At 34.0% G+C, this 15,309-nt stretch overlaps 1 protein-coding gene across 7 annotated transcripts in view; it reads right to left on the reverse strand.

The window, feature by feature from the left end:
* Positions 1–1,539: 1,539 nt before the first annotated feature.
* Tnpo1 (transportin 1) overlaps positions 1,540–15,309 on the reverse strand; it is an 83,046-nt gene continuing 69,276 nt past the window's right edge. For 4 of the 7 annotated variants that reach the window (XM_004872862.4, XM_004872864.4, XM_004872863.4 and 1 more), the window contains exons 21-25: positions 14,857–14,932; positions 13,887–13,986; positions 10,434–10,508; positions 9,697–9,839; positions 1,540–7,266 (exon numbers count right to left, since the gene is read on the reverse strand). In XM_004872862.4, coding sequence (XP_004872919.1) covers positions 9,732–9,839; positions 10,434–10,508; positions 13,887–13,986; positions 14,857–14,932 — 359 coding nt within the window. In that variant the 3' untranslated portion in view covers positions 1,540–7,266; positions 9,697–9,731. Of the gene's footprint in view, positions 7,267–9,696; positions 9,840–10,433; positions 10,509–13,886; positions 13,987–14,693; positions 14,788–14,856; positions 14,933–15,309 lie in introns of those variants that run through there. The other 3 variants (XR_015448024.1, XR_015448025.1, XM_087203152.1) reach the window with 2 other exon arrangements.

Consider the following 15,309-nt stretch of genomic DNA (forward strand, 5'->3'; position numbering starts at 1 on the left):
TGTATTCCCAGTACTTAAGAGGCTGAGGCAGGAGGATTGCCACAAGTCTGAGGCCAGCCTGGGCTACATAGTGAATTCCAGGCCAGCCTGAACTACAAAAACAGCAAACAAAAAGATTTAACATCTCGACTGCATATTCATATGCACAAAAATATTAAGTTGTATCACTAGGCAGCTGTGTTAAAATTCACTTAAAATTGTACACTTGTAAAAAAAATTCACTTGTCATTCTTAAATTATTTAAATTCTTGAAAAGCCAATGTAAAAACAGAATATTTAAAATTTAAATTCCTAGAAATGAATTGCATTAATAACTAGCAGGAATCCTAGCATTCTTGGTATACCAATTCTGTGTATTACTGCCAATGCCCTAGAGATCATGTTAAATTTCCAAATTGTAATCTGCAAACAATTAAATCGCGGATGTTTTAAGGGATTAAATCTTCACATCAAATTAACATGAGACTTGGAGATTAAGGACTACAAATGGCAATAGCATCTATAATTTCCATATTCAATTGCACAGTACAGAGAAAATCCAAAGTCTGAGCTGTGTAGTTCTGCCACTTTTCCCAATCATTCCTAATTACATAATGTGTAAGCTGCAGACTATGAAATTACAAGATAAAAAAGTGATGAGCCATCTTTGTCACTAATATAGTCCTTTGAACTGAGAATCATTTGCATAAAGTAGATAGGACTTTTATTTCACTAAAATGTTGAAGATATACAAAAGAAAAAGATCTTTAGCTTCAGGCACAATTTAAGAATGTAGCAGCAAATTAGAACCCGGAACTAATAATAAAGTGATTTTAATGAACTTTGTTCATAACTGAAGTTCTAAATTCAGGAATCTTAATTTTTTTTGAAGATGTGTTTTAGAACACAATACTCAAGTTCTAAATTGTTTTCCTGTCAACACAATTGTGGTACTTCAAATTTGCCTTCTCCTCTTCTAAATGTCAAATAGAAGACTTGACAGTTAATGTACACATATTTCCTAAAATGTATTAACACACTTGAATTAGTGACATGCAACTATAACAGATTACAACCCATAGAAAAATGACTTGTATAAATGTTAAGTTTCCAAAATTGTAAGCCTTAATTTCTTCAAGGATAAACAAAAAGCCATAAAAGGACACACACTCATACACACTCATGCATGCAACCTACCCTTACATCTACATTTTAGTCACAGCTTCACCTTTAATTCCTTTTGTACAATAGCATCTCATCTATCCTTGAACAACTGAACCTAGAAACAACTGTTTAGACACTTACCAATAACAGCAGTAAGTTAAAATGTACAGAATACAGGGTTTCAATGTACTACATAAATAAGAAAACACTCAAAAAGTAAATGATGCTGGACAGTAGAGTGCATTAAACTAAGAAAAAACAACAACACATCTTTAACAAGAAAACACAGGGAGGGGGAAAAAAAAAACAAACTCCACAAGACCTATTAAGACCCAAAAGGAGGGTGGTGGAGAAAGAAAGTTCATTTTCTTTCATCAAAAATCAAACTGCAACATCTATAGTTAAACAACTTTATTAACATAGTCAAGCAGTGATTAACATTCACATCTATTATGTCACATCATACAAATGTAAATACAAAAATTACTACAGTACAATATATATTCTCTGCATGATCCAAAATATTTGGTGGCCCCAAAAAACTCTTTTAAAATTCAGCAGCTTATCAAAAATTAAAACCGTATTCTATTTTAAATGAAGATCTGTAAGCACAGAGTTAGACTTCAAGAATTATCAATTTAGTACAGTTTGAGAAATTGCAGGAGGATATGTTTGAAGGACGCATTCTAACATAGTGTGGCAAGTACAAGAAACATCAGATTTAAAGCTTTTAAGCATAACTCATACAACCTAAGTTGTCAGCAGAAAGATCCAGTTATTTATAACTAAAGCTAATGCTACTAAATTATTGCACCCAATGTTAACATGAATATTAAGTGTAAAACTGCTGTATAATATGAAGTTATTTACCACATTTAAATATCTTTCTTACAAGATAATCTATTGAGTAATTATACAGTATTGTCTAATTATCTCCATAAAAATCCACCAAGCTTAATTTGGTAGTATACCTTAGTATACCCACAAAGGAAAACAAAGTATGAGGAAAAGTATAGTGGAACCCTTTATGAGGCTGACATCAGGAGGGGACCAGCACTGCCTTATAGGCTAACCATGTAATAGCAGGCTTTGAGTAAGATAATCAGACCTGTAAAATAGCCAATTCTGTGTAAGACACAGTATTAGGGGACCCTATGGTAAATAAAATTGGTTATAAAAGGAAAACTACTGGCATTTCTATTTAGTGATATACTGCTTGGCAAATAGATTTGGCTTGGTTTTAAAATATACAAGTGAAAAAAAATCACGATTTTTAACTTCCCTCAAAATCATGCATCCATTTAGCTGTTATGCATCTTTTTATCTAAACACAACACATTCTGGGATACAACAAACAGTCGCTACAATTTAAATGTACACCTTAAAATTAATATGCATAATAATTAGGCATAAAGAATTATCTACACATAGATAATGCCAATGGGAGAAAGATCTATATAAGACTGAAAAGATTAGTCACAAGTCACCCAGCAAGTACACAGGTGAATGAAACCAAAATTTCATGTGAAATTTTAAAGAGTCATTAGAAGTATTGCCACATTTAATACAGTACAAAATGCACTAAGTTGGCATACAATGTAATACTAGATAATGTTGTTAACACAGCTCACAATTGATCTAATATTTTACCTAGATTACCCCAGGCCCTTAACTATTTGAGGACTAGTTTTCTTACCGATTCCAACGCCTACACCTCATTAACAGTACTAGTAGCAATAATTAGTGTTTTCCTCCCTTGTAATATTTGCAAAACTAATTCAGTAAGCAAAGCTGTGTTTTTGAAGTACTACCAAAGGAAGGATTTAAACTGCAGTTACTCATGATACACTCTTCTCTTGGAAAGAATGTTTTTGCACCGTTGTCTGTTAATACATTCAATATGAATATAGGTTAATTATATGAAGAAAAAAATAAAAATCAACCAAAAATAAAATCACACCCCCCCCCCATAGCAAAGGTCTTTAATTTAGACTAAAGGGTTCAAGACATAACTAGTTTAATTCTGGCATTTCCCCTATGCAGAATAATTTTATACAGGGGGGAAACTTTTCTATTTTCCTATTTAGATGGTTTGGAGGACCAAATTTAGCACATCTTCAAATAATCTGCACATAAAAGGCTTGTGGAGAATTCTAAACCCCTTCGGTCTGCTAAAACTAGAAAAATTGAAAGATACCCAATGAAATACACCACCAAAAAAGCCTATAAGTATGATGACCCTTTATAAACATGCCATGAAAGCAAAAATGATACAAGGGTATTCACCTGAGATAAAACTTGTATCATAATATTCTGTAACTGAGTAGACAAAGCATTTCAAGAGGAAAGTCAGTGGAAATTATTTTAAAATATACATCTGATCTTATTTTACAATATATGCAATTTAAGCAATTCAGATCAATGAAAAAGTCTTAACCAAAAAAATCACAGTGTTTTATCAATATGTTAATTACAAAAAAAGCTACTTATTTTGTTTTTAAGATGTAATGGCTTGGTTAAGTGTTTTAAAATCTAGTCTTCTGAAATCTAACTTGCGTAACAAAATCAAGTAGCAATAATGTAAAGCATCAGAACTGGCTCTTAAAGATATTTACATGTTGGTTATTTTGGAAATAACCAACCAAAAAATATAAAAGTGATTTTTTTTTACACAATATGAAGTCATTATATATTAGACAATACAAAAAGCAAAATTACTTCCTGAATAAATGAGTATCTGTGGCACTAAGTTCACTTGCTAATGGTCTGTAACATGGAACTGCCAAACATGCATCTAAATTATATTAAACAAACTTTCTGTTTCCAACTTAGGTTGATCAGCAGCTTTTGTTCTGTTAGAATCCTTCAAAGAGAGAAGCTCAAACAGGAAAAAGAAGGCATATATAAAACAGTAAACACTGACCTCCTGAGGTTCCTACAACATAAAAATATTCAAGTAGAAAATCTACATCACTTAGCAGCGGCTATTTCTGTAGTTGACCACACTAAGAGCATTTTAGTGTGTAAGGAGCAGATGAAGTAAGCCGTGCTTTAAGCATGCCAAGAGGCACAAACACTGGAATGTAACAAAGACAACTCACAATCTCATAGACATTCAGTCAACATTCAAAACCATTAAGACTACACCACAAGAATTAAGTTGCTTTATATATATCTATATATATATCCCATGATGTATTTTAAGTTTAATCAGAAGAATAAATGCTAAATTAGAGCTTACCTCAAAAGATAACTTAAATGGCTTCTGCAAATTCCTGTGCTATATACTATGTTATGTGAAACACAATATCAATCAAGAAGAAACAATAATCTCCACGGGGAAAAAAAAAGTTCAACCTAAAATCAGGTTGCAAATTATAGTCACTTAATTTTATTTTCTATTTTAAAATTAGAATTTCTTTAAATATGGAAATAGGTCAACCAACTACAAAATGGGCACGTTATTATGTTACCCATTTGCCTAACTGGAAACTAATTTTGAACCAAGTAAAATATTCATTTTTAATATTGCTTTTCATCAATACAGAATTGTTAATCAGAGGTTAAGATAAATTTGACTGTTTTTATGTACTTGTTTTGCTGCATTTAGAGAATTTTGCCATTTCTTAAAGATATTTACTCTCCTTTTCCAGAATATTAAAAGTTTTCCATATTAAATTCTATTGTTCTGGTTTTTCTTTGGTACCGGGATCAAATTTGGGACCTTGTACCTACGAGGCAAGTGGCCGCACCACTGAACTAAATCTCTAGCCCATACCCATATTAAATTCTAAAAGGTATCACTATATTTAAGGATAAAATAATTATCCTACTTAGGTTTTAGAGACTAACCAAGAAGCAAATTCTGAGCTCCCAGTAAAACAACTGAACTAGAAAGCAAAATGCCATAAACCTTTGAACCTAACTTGTAGTAATTCTTAAAAAATTGGGGATTATAAAATGACTTAATTTCAGGCTGAAGAGACTGAAATTTGCAAAGCCAAAGTAGAGCAAAGAAGGTGAAAGAACATGTTAAAAAAAACACACACAATAACAAAAACCTTTCTGCATGCTACCATGCATCTGACATTTTTTGAAACAGTATTTATAGTCACACACACACACAGCTCAAATGTCAGTGCAATGGCTGTATCATTCAATACTTTTAGAGAATAGAACCATGCAAAGAGGAGCAACTGCTTATAAAAATGGTTATTCAGTATTTATTCTGCAATGCAAAGGTGACAAACTAAAATATAAAAAGGCTGTTATGGCTTAACATTTTTTGTTGCAGATTAAATATGCAGCATTGAAAAATGGAAAGGCGTGGCTTCATCTCTGACCAGCAGAGTTAAAAAGAAAAATCTCTCCATTTTCCTTCATCATCATGGGATACACTGTTCAGGCAATCCAAATTAATAAAGACTTGCACTTTCATATGGACAAAGGATCAAGTGTACCAGTTAGGTTTTCACATTCACAGTATATAAGAAAATACACATGAAAGGAAAAGTAAAGGATTAACTTAACAAGGATTTATTCACAGAAATACATGTAAGTAGAGAAAAAAACCAGAAAAGCTAAACAAATGAAATGAAGAGGATCCAAACCAACTTTCACTCTGTAGCTTTTAACTTGCACCCCATGTGCATTATATTTAGGGCACAGAGGGCCACCAACATGCGCCAATACAGTGTAGGAACCCTGCATTACTTACATCCATTAACTTAAACATATCTTTAAGATCATGCTTTGAACAAAAAAAGAAGGCTTAGAAGGCAGTATGTTGAATGGGAATAAACAATGAATTATACCAATCATTTTTCAACTTCTACAATTGTCTTTAAGTGCCAACTAACACTTATGCAGCCTTTTACAGATCTTTTACCATGTAATTTAAATTTTAGAAATTTTGATAAAATCGCTAGTAGTATATAACCATGCAGAAAGCACATCACACTGACAGCACAGAGGCAAAGATTTTGCACAGGTATATCAGCTTTCCACATTGTGCAGGTTACACACAATACAATATCAATCTTATTTCTAACAGATCCTAAAAAGATATTTCAAGGCCTAGCTGTAAACTACAGTACTTTATATACCTATATTCTTAATAAAAATAAAATCCATAAATCTTAAAAAGGAACTTTAAATGCAGGGCTATATCGAATTGGTAAACTGCAAGGCAAACTGGCGCAACATAGGTAAATGAATACCAACCTCACTCTATGTGATGCAAGCATGCTACTTTCCCACTAATTTAAATTACTTCCAATCACTATGAGCCAGAATGCATGCCTGAACCTTAAACTGCACTTTAAAACAATGTGTTGGCCTAGAAATTAAATCTAATGAAGTACAACCATGAAATTATATCCACTGTTTAATGTAAAATTAAGATGTCAACTTTAGTTTGATATGCCCAACCCCACCTATTCCTCCCTCCCTGCCCACCCCGCACAGGTAAAAGGAGTGACTCATTTGGCATTTCACAGGGTGCTTCGTTGTTCAAATTTGTTGTGTTTTATTTCCAACATCTTCTGGGGGTACTTTAAATTGTAATTTCCAAGAACCTGCTTCTACTATGGGAAGGCAAGCTGATTTTAACTTTATTAGCTTTGTGTAGTTCTTCATCAGCATGCAAAACACGACCCCATAATGTGGGAACATTTATATAAAAACCTTTAAATTAAAAAAAAAAAAAAGCTTCTTTACCATATGAAAACCCCCATTCTTAGGTTCCCTTTATTGTGCGCTACAGAATTTTTCCTCTTTCTTTTCCCTATGGATTATTTATATGGTTCTTGTTTTGGAACAATTCCCCATAATATTCCAGAATGTACTGTTTTGTGAGCAGACCGAATATTTTTTTTTTTTTTTTTTTTTTTTGCTTCTTCACATTCAGTGCGGAGTTGTAATTGGAGACAGATTTCCACCCACAAAGGCTCCAGATGTTAAAACGATTCCCAACATCGACAGTGATGGCAACATCTCCCTCCCGCCCCTCCCAGTAGGGTTGGGATTGTACTGTATTCCCTACTGGTTTACCCTTCCCCCCTGTCAAGGGTAACATTTTCCCTGGGTACAGAGGCTCCCTCATAGTCTCCAAGACCGGAGGACCTGGAAGAAAAAGAACAAAACAATTTCATCTTTAACAACTGCCTATTTCTGAGCCAGTAGAGCATAAACTTAAATAACAATGCTATCTTTACCTATAAAAAAATAAGAAACTTGACAAACTGCCTAAGATTACAATAGCTATAACCATGGCACTTCTTCTTCTATGGCCGAATAGTCACCTCCATCAGATATGAAGAGAAAAGCTGAGATGAGGACACACCACTGGGTGTGCAGTGCTTTGTATAGAGGAAATATGCCTTATACAATGCCATCAGTCTAATTCTTTATACCGTTTTGAAAAACGAGTCCCTTAAGAACTAAGAACTCACAAGTCACTTTACTTTCTTCATAATTAAATAGCACTTTCTTTAGGACAATTAGTTTCTTTCCAGAAAAATTAAAACATTGCCCATTTTTCTAGGATACCAAATATTAAGTAAAGTAACACACTAGGGTCACCCCCTTCAGCAAATATCCAGAAGTAAATTTTAATACTCATCCTCCCAATGTTTCCAATTAGTTATTCTTCCAATCCTATTTCATTTGGTTATTTCCTATGCTCACAGCCCACTTGATTTTCCTTATATGGACTTCTTGCAAGGCAGGCGCCGGAACCACTGAGCTAAATCCCCAGCCCTATATGCACTTTTTTCAATTCTTTTTGGTACCAGGATTGAACTCGGGACCTTGCGCTTTTGAGGCAGGTGATGGAACCACTGAGCTAAACTCCCCACTTTTTTCAATTTTAATGGGAAGGATACCAAGAAATTAGGTAAGATTGATGGCTTACCTAATTACCTACTACTGATCCTTGTACAACAAAACCTTACTACCCACTCATGCCAAAGGGTGAACATCTGTGAATGTTTACGTGAATTCAGAGGGTGATTAGTATGTTCATGGAGGACAAGCAATCCCCTTTTCCCTGTCTCTAAAAAAGTGGAAGAGGAGTACAAAGAGGTAGGAATAAAAAGTATTGATACTATGCTAGAAAACTGAGAATTATTTCATACCTTGCCTCAGAACAGTGATCACTAACTAGTTAATTCATAATTGGTGATGGGACTACAGAGGCAACAAATTAAAAAATACTCAAGACTTAGCAGCTCACTCACTGTTGAACTTTAGAAGCTAAGCCATTCTTACCTACCTCATTCTCATGATTTAACAAAGTGTGAAATCAAGCACTTTTCAAAATGAAGCCACAGAACAGCTCTAAGAACTCAAGATTGAAACGAGAGAACACACACAAAGTGCCTGAGGTATTTCTGAGGCTGCAAATCCATTTCTACTGCCTCCTAGGTTACAGAACTTAAGATAGTGAAATACTCCTAGGTTTAAAATGCAGTAGAGATTAAATAAGCAGCAAGCAACTAAAAGCTCCCATGTAAAGTATGATTTAATTTGGTGTACATCTTCTACACACAAATTCAGCACACCTTCTGCCTTCCAGTTAAGTAGGTCATAAGCAATGTTCACAACCTAAAAAAATTTGTCAAAATCTTGGTCCACTATATTAGCCATGTTTGTAACATTTACTGACAATTCAGTGTGCTAGGCAATGTACTTGGTTTTGACATTGTGCACTAGAGTTTAAAACTGAAGTTAAGAGATCAGAATTACTCATCTTACTTAAGAATAGTGAACCTCAAGGAACAAGTGTCCAAGTGGTCTTAGTCCTGTTCCGAAATCAAAAGTGAATTTTTCATTAGTTATTTTTAAAACACAGTGCTGGGCACATTGCAGTGCTCAATGAAGTGTATGTTGAAGAATGAATGTTAAATGTATCTACTAAGCAAAACACAGTTTTTAGGGGCCCGGGGTTTAGCTCAGTGGTTTTGCCACCTGCTGCACAAGCTCAAGGACCCGAGTTCAATCCCTGGTACCAAAAAAACCAAAAAAACAAAAAAAACCCCACAGTTTTAATTCTAAAAGTTTTCTCTAAAGCTCACAACATACAAAGTCTTTGCTGTATCAGAGAATCATTTTTATCCCAGCACTGTGAATAATAACAATGTAGAACAAAACTCTTTAACCCCTCCCCCCCAAAAAAGTTGAAACAAAGTAATATACTAACCCGGATTTCTTCTTTCTTAGGACCAAGAAGGGAAACCATCTGTTTTACCTCACATAATGGTTCTTTAAACATACACTTTAGGCTTCTTGAGTGCTTTTAAAGTCTAATATAGTATGATATGAAACTATGTTTTATTCAACCTCTACAGAATGTAGCTGTTTATTTTATTTAACAGTTTTATTTATTTTTTTTTGTTTTGTTTTGTTACCAGCGATTGAACTCAGGTCCTTGCGCTTGCAAGGCAAGCGACAGAACCACTGAGCTAAATCCCAGGCCCCTTATTTAACAGTTTTAGACTAAAGTTGTAACTAAATTTCTTCATTCTGAAAATTCTCAAACTTCTTATAACTTACCCCTAATTTTGGGACTGCAGCCTAAGTATATTAGATTAAACACCATAAAAAGCTGCAAGACGCTCTTTTAAAGGAAGAGGAAACTGGTCGGAGAAACGCCTCCAATTTTCATCCCCAACTTGATTTTTAAATCCATGAAGGATCTGCAAATAGTGAAAACCATTAATTTATCAATGACAGAAGAGAAAAACCTCAAATTTGTATAGCTTCTGATATCAAACACTTTTGATTTTATTTTCTGGTTCATGGCTGCCAATACAGCTCCCTAATTTCAGTATTAGGTGATTCAAATGTGTAACTGTTTTATTTCTTACTCTGTTACAGCTCTACATGCTGACTGGAATTAATCAAAAGGGGATATTAATAGAGTAAAGAAAAATACAGACTCAATCCCTGTGGGAGACACTTAAGATTTACTGTGTTCAACAGTTTCATCTTATACTCCAAATCTCAATCATCCATCTTGGATCTGTAAGCAGAATAATGGAACCACACAATAAGTCAGTGGTACTGCTTGGTAAAGTATTTTCAAACTGTATCATCTTCTGATAAAGCCATTGCCATCTTTTCAAGAAAAGACCGAGCCACGATCTTTAGTAAAGAACAGAGATCGTCTAGTTCACAAATATTGGCCCGAGGAGCCAAAGTCTAAATTAAAATTAAATTATTAAAAATAACTCAAACTCTTAAACTAGGATTTTTAGTTCCAAGATACATCACAAAGACTTAGTAGTTACCTTACAGAACATGTCTCTGAGATCATCTTTTGGGTTAATCCATGATGCAACAGCATCACAAAAAAATATAAAATCCTATAACAAGAAGAAACACTGATTAGTATTTTACTGATCAAACTCATCAAAAGATAACATTAACCTCAACACTGATATAATGATAGACTCCTTAGTAAGAAAACCATTTAAAGCCAATTAAAATCTTAAGGAATTGAGTGACTATTTAATGGGTATTAGTCCACCATCAAGAAACTATACCGAATTTAATGTCCTATTGTATACTATAAAAGGAAATCCTTGTTGAGTAAATGAATGTTTAGCATCAGTAATGGATTGAAAGCACCAAGTCAACACCAATAAAAATACTTAATTTATTGCATTCAAGAATCTTAAATTCAGTAAAAATACAGTGCACACTGGCCTAGGAACAACATAAAAACTATATACTAAGAGCTTGATTACAAATATATGAATAGTTCTAAATTTTATGATCCATATAGCTTAAATGAAATGTCCCAAAGCTAGAAGAAAAACTAATTACGAAGTTTTATAAATATCTCATCCAAATAACAAGAGTGAAAAACCCAACTCTCTCATATAATCACTTAACAGATAATCAGGTTATTCTGACTATAAAAACAATGTACTATACACTTTAAGTATTTCATAAAAATATTTCCTCATTCTTTTAAAAAGGTTTTTTTGGGCCGGGGATTTAGCTCAGTGGTTCTGGTGCCTGCTTCAAAAGCACAAGGACACAAGTTTGATCCCCGGTACCAAAAAAAAGGTTTTGTTTCTTTTTTGTTAACAGGAATTGAACCCAAGGCCTTGTGCTTCCTAGGCAGGCACTGCACCCCTGAGCAACATTCTCAGTCCCATTTTCTCAATCTTGACTTGTACTAAAATATTAACAATTCAACACACTGCTGATGTTTTGACACATCAACTACTTCAAACTGGTTCATTCTAATTATGATTTCCCATGTCTTCCACACTTCCAAATCTGACGCTAAAAATTTAAATACACAGAACACCTAATATTTATACAGGGGGTCTTGTATGTAGGAAAAATACAGGATAAAGGCCTCATTGAACTTTATTAAGATCAACAGGGAAACTTATTAAAAGCAGTTTCTGCCCTCACAAGTAGACTCTGCAGTTAAGATGATTAATTAGAAAGACAAAGGAGGTAAGAGTTGGCTAGACCTGGGAGAGGCACCTGGCAACACAATTATCAGGAAAGCCTGCTCCCCTCACCCACCTGACAAAACCAAGGGCAATAAGAGACAACCACCCAAGGACTCTTTAAAATGTAAGACACACATACACACACCTATACATATAAACATGTATGTTCTCACTTTAACATCACTGTAATATTGCACTAGATATACATATGTACACATGTCCCCTTTAATCATTAAGTAAGCTGCCTTCCTAAAAAGCCCTCACCCTTCACTTAGAGTAAGCTGCCTTCCTATAAGTCCTCACCCTTCACTTATTACAAAGGTTCAGGAAGAAACCAAATGGGCAGAAGGTCTAGGTTAGGATCAAAGACAGTGAAGGGAACAGATCAGATATCGAAAAGTGCCCACCCGAGGGATGGGAAAGACACTAGTCCCCAATAAAAGAAGCCAAGGATAAGAGCTCATGGGCTTTCAGCTCTGAAGCCCCCTACCACCTCTCAGTAGTGCTCTATCCTCTTTCTTTTTCATCTTTCCCCCCCAAGTAAACCATCTTTGGTTATACTATGACCGTTTTTTTAGTTTTTTACTGGTGCTGGGTTTAGGACTGCTGGAAGCTGTGTTTTCAGCAGAGCAGTGGCATGGTGTGGCGAGTTGTCCACCCCTGGATGTAACATTTGTGATTAAAAAAAAAAAAAAAAGTAATTCAAAAAGAAAGAACCAACCAAACAGTTGGGTGTGGTGGTGTACCCCTGTAATCTCAGTATTCAGAAGGCTGAGGCAGGAGGATTGCCTTGAGTTAAGAGGTCACTCTAGGCATGTGGTTCAAGGCTAGCCTGAGCTGCATAGTGAGACCCTGTCTCGTAACAACAACAACAAAAAATCTGATGGGAAGATACTCATTTCAAAATATGGCCTATGTTATATCAGATACCTCAAAAATACATATGAAATGAAACAAAATTCTTCAAAACAGAAAGTTGATGCTAGGTTATTTTGCAACTACGATTTTTCCTCTTAAAGTAAAGTAGTCCTGGTTTGTCTGACATCAAGTAATTAATGTTTTTATCATTGTGAAATTAGTCAACAGGTTCCTTTTCAGTTCTAATTTGTGTGTTTTCCATGCCTATCACTGTCTAATTTTTTTTTTTTTTGGTACCGGGGATCGAACTTGGGACCTTGCCCTTCCAAGGCAGGCAGCGGAACCACTGAGCTAAATCCCCAGCCCACTGTCTAATTTTTTAAGCTAATAATTTGCTTCTAAAAATGAGTCAACAAAACCCACAATAATATAATTATCAAGATTCCAGCTCAGGATTTAGCTCAGTGGTTCCACCTCCTGCCTCGCAAGTACAAGGTTCCGAGTTCAATCCCAGGTACCAAAAAAATTAAAAAAACAAGATTCCAATTTAAAACAATGTTCAAAGTACCTTTCTTTTTCTGAAATGAGGTTATTTTCTTGAAAATAAATGCAGAAGTTATTGCCATAAAAGCATTTTATAGTTTTATTCAAGAGCTCATCTGTAAATATAAAAATTATTTTTGCGTAATCTCACACAATTCCTAATTGATTTCATATGCCTTGGGTGTTTTGTAATCTATATGTTTCCATTCTATCTTTTTCTTTCCTTACAGTTTATCTACTGAAGAACACAAGTATTAAGTTTAGGGTCTTTTTGGTTTTTGGACACACAAGGTGCACTTCAACATTCTTCTGTTTTATGTATCTAGTAAATTTCCATTTGAATCCACAAGTTTGACTTGATTCATGTCCATACAGTTGTCAAATAACTAAAATGCCTAAATATAACATGAATTTTGGAAACAAAATAAAGGAATAAACGATAAAATCTCAAAACTAAGGCAATTTCAATGGCTGACTTAATCCATTTACATTTCAAAGTTTGATTTCTGCAAAAAGTGACAGAAGGATAGTATTTGGTCACTCTCTTAAGTACAGGTATGTCATCAGAAAATTAATGTTCCTTGATGGAGAGCATGATGTACAAAGTAAATAAATAAGGTCTGCATGTGGCTAAAAAAAGCCCTGGCTTTTCTAAGAATATGATCTTAACTCCGAATATGTTGTTACTATCTAATGACAAACAGGCATTATTACTTCAAGATAACTAGGAAATATACAACACTGTACATGTATAATTTAATATATTTGAAAAAAATTAATGTTTTTGTAAAGTCTTAAAATATTTCCCTTATAATTTTATTATTCAAAACAGTACTAGTTAAAAACAAATCCCTACAAACGCCTTACTTGGATTACGCCACTGGGATTCACACTGATCATGGTACAAATCCCACGGAATGCTGAATCCTTTTCCTCATTGTCTCTTATGTTTCTCAGAGAGGTACACCTATTGAATTATACAAGTGAGTTTAGCATTTAAGTAAAAAGCAGGTTCAATTACAATACTAGTAGACAGTATTTAATGGAGTAAGCACAATATAGATAATACATATATTAAACAAGAGTTTTCAGAAAGTTTCACTTTCTTATACTTCTTGAATGCTGGGCCCAACTTATCACAATTTGGTGGAAACAGTGAAATTCACATTGTCTTAAGAGATTACATCTATAATAGTGGACAGCTGATTTGACTTTCTCATTTAAACTATTAAGCCAAGAAAAATAAATTATCAAATTAATTTTAAAAATTGTATTATGACTTGTATTCCATTAAACACTACTAAAAATGATTTGAATTGAAAGTTTATCAATTGAAAGAAGCAGAACACAGGATATACTGCCACAATATAAACTATTACTATACAACTTATGGTGTAAATGTTTAACTTTTACATTAACAAGCAAATAAGATATTATACATAACAAATTTAAATGTCTTTAATGCAATCCAAGTGTCCAAATTAATTCTAAAAAAGAAACGTAATGCAAAAAACCTAAATTTATAAAACTTGCATGCATCTTAATTTTTCTGGTGGATATTTAAATGCTTTTTATGTATAATCAAGCTTTTTAACACAGCAAGCATGTGACAATCTTATCCCATGCATCAATTAGTCGTTAGCCACAACATAAAATAAATATACATGACGATGCTACTGAAAAACCTCACGAACCTGATAGGACAAGATTAGTCACATGGTTGGCAATGATTAAGGATTGTGATTTTTGTAACCAACTGAAAATATATCTAAAAGTGAGATAGAGAAAGAAAGAGTGAAGAAAAATGAATTAAAAAAAAAGATTGAATAATACACACCAGGGTCTTATAAACTGCTGTAGCATGGGGGCCACCTCTTGAGGACAAACGTAACCAAGACGACCAATTGTTATTGCTAAGGTAACGCAATCACGGTTATACACCACCAAACGCCAACCAAGACATGAGCAAATGAGGGGGAAGGAGAAAAAATAAAGAAAAAACAACAAATAACTCAGAAACAGAAACCAACAGAATTTGTGTATGATAATAAACATAAGATTTCACCAGTGCTGTTTATTACCACCCCCTAAAACAAGGGGCAGCAACATATATGGCATACTCTTGGAAAAAGAAAAACAAAAGGAATTAAAAAAAACTCTGAAGATTGAGAGAACACCAAAAACCATGATAAATTGCTTTCCTCACTCAATCAAGTGTCAAATATTCTGTTAATAAAAAGATGAGCGATTAAAATGAGTGGATTTAGAGAATCTTCATTCAAAGCCAGTC

This window comes from Heterocephalus glaber, unplaced genomic scaffold (assembly GCF_053883595.1).
Source record: "Heterocephalus glaber isolate CG9 unplaced genomic scaffold, H.glaber_assembly_v1.0 deba00001788, whole genome shotgun sequence".
NCBI lineage: Eukaryota > Metazoa > Chordata > Mammalia > Rodentia > Bathyergidae > Heterocephalus > Heterocephalus glaber.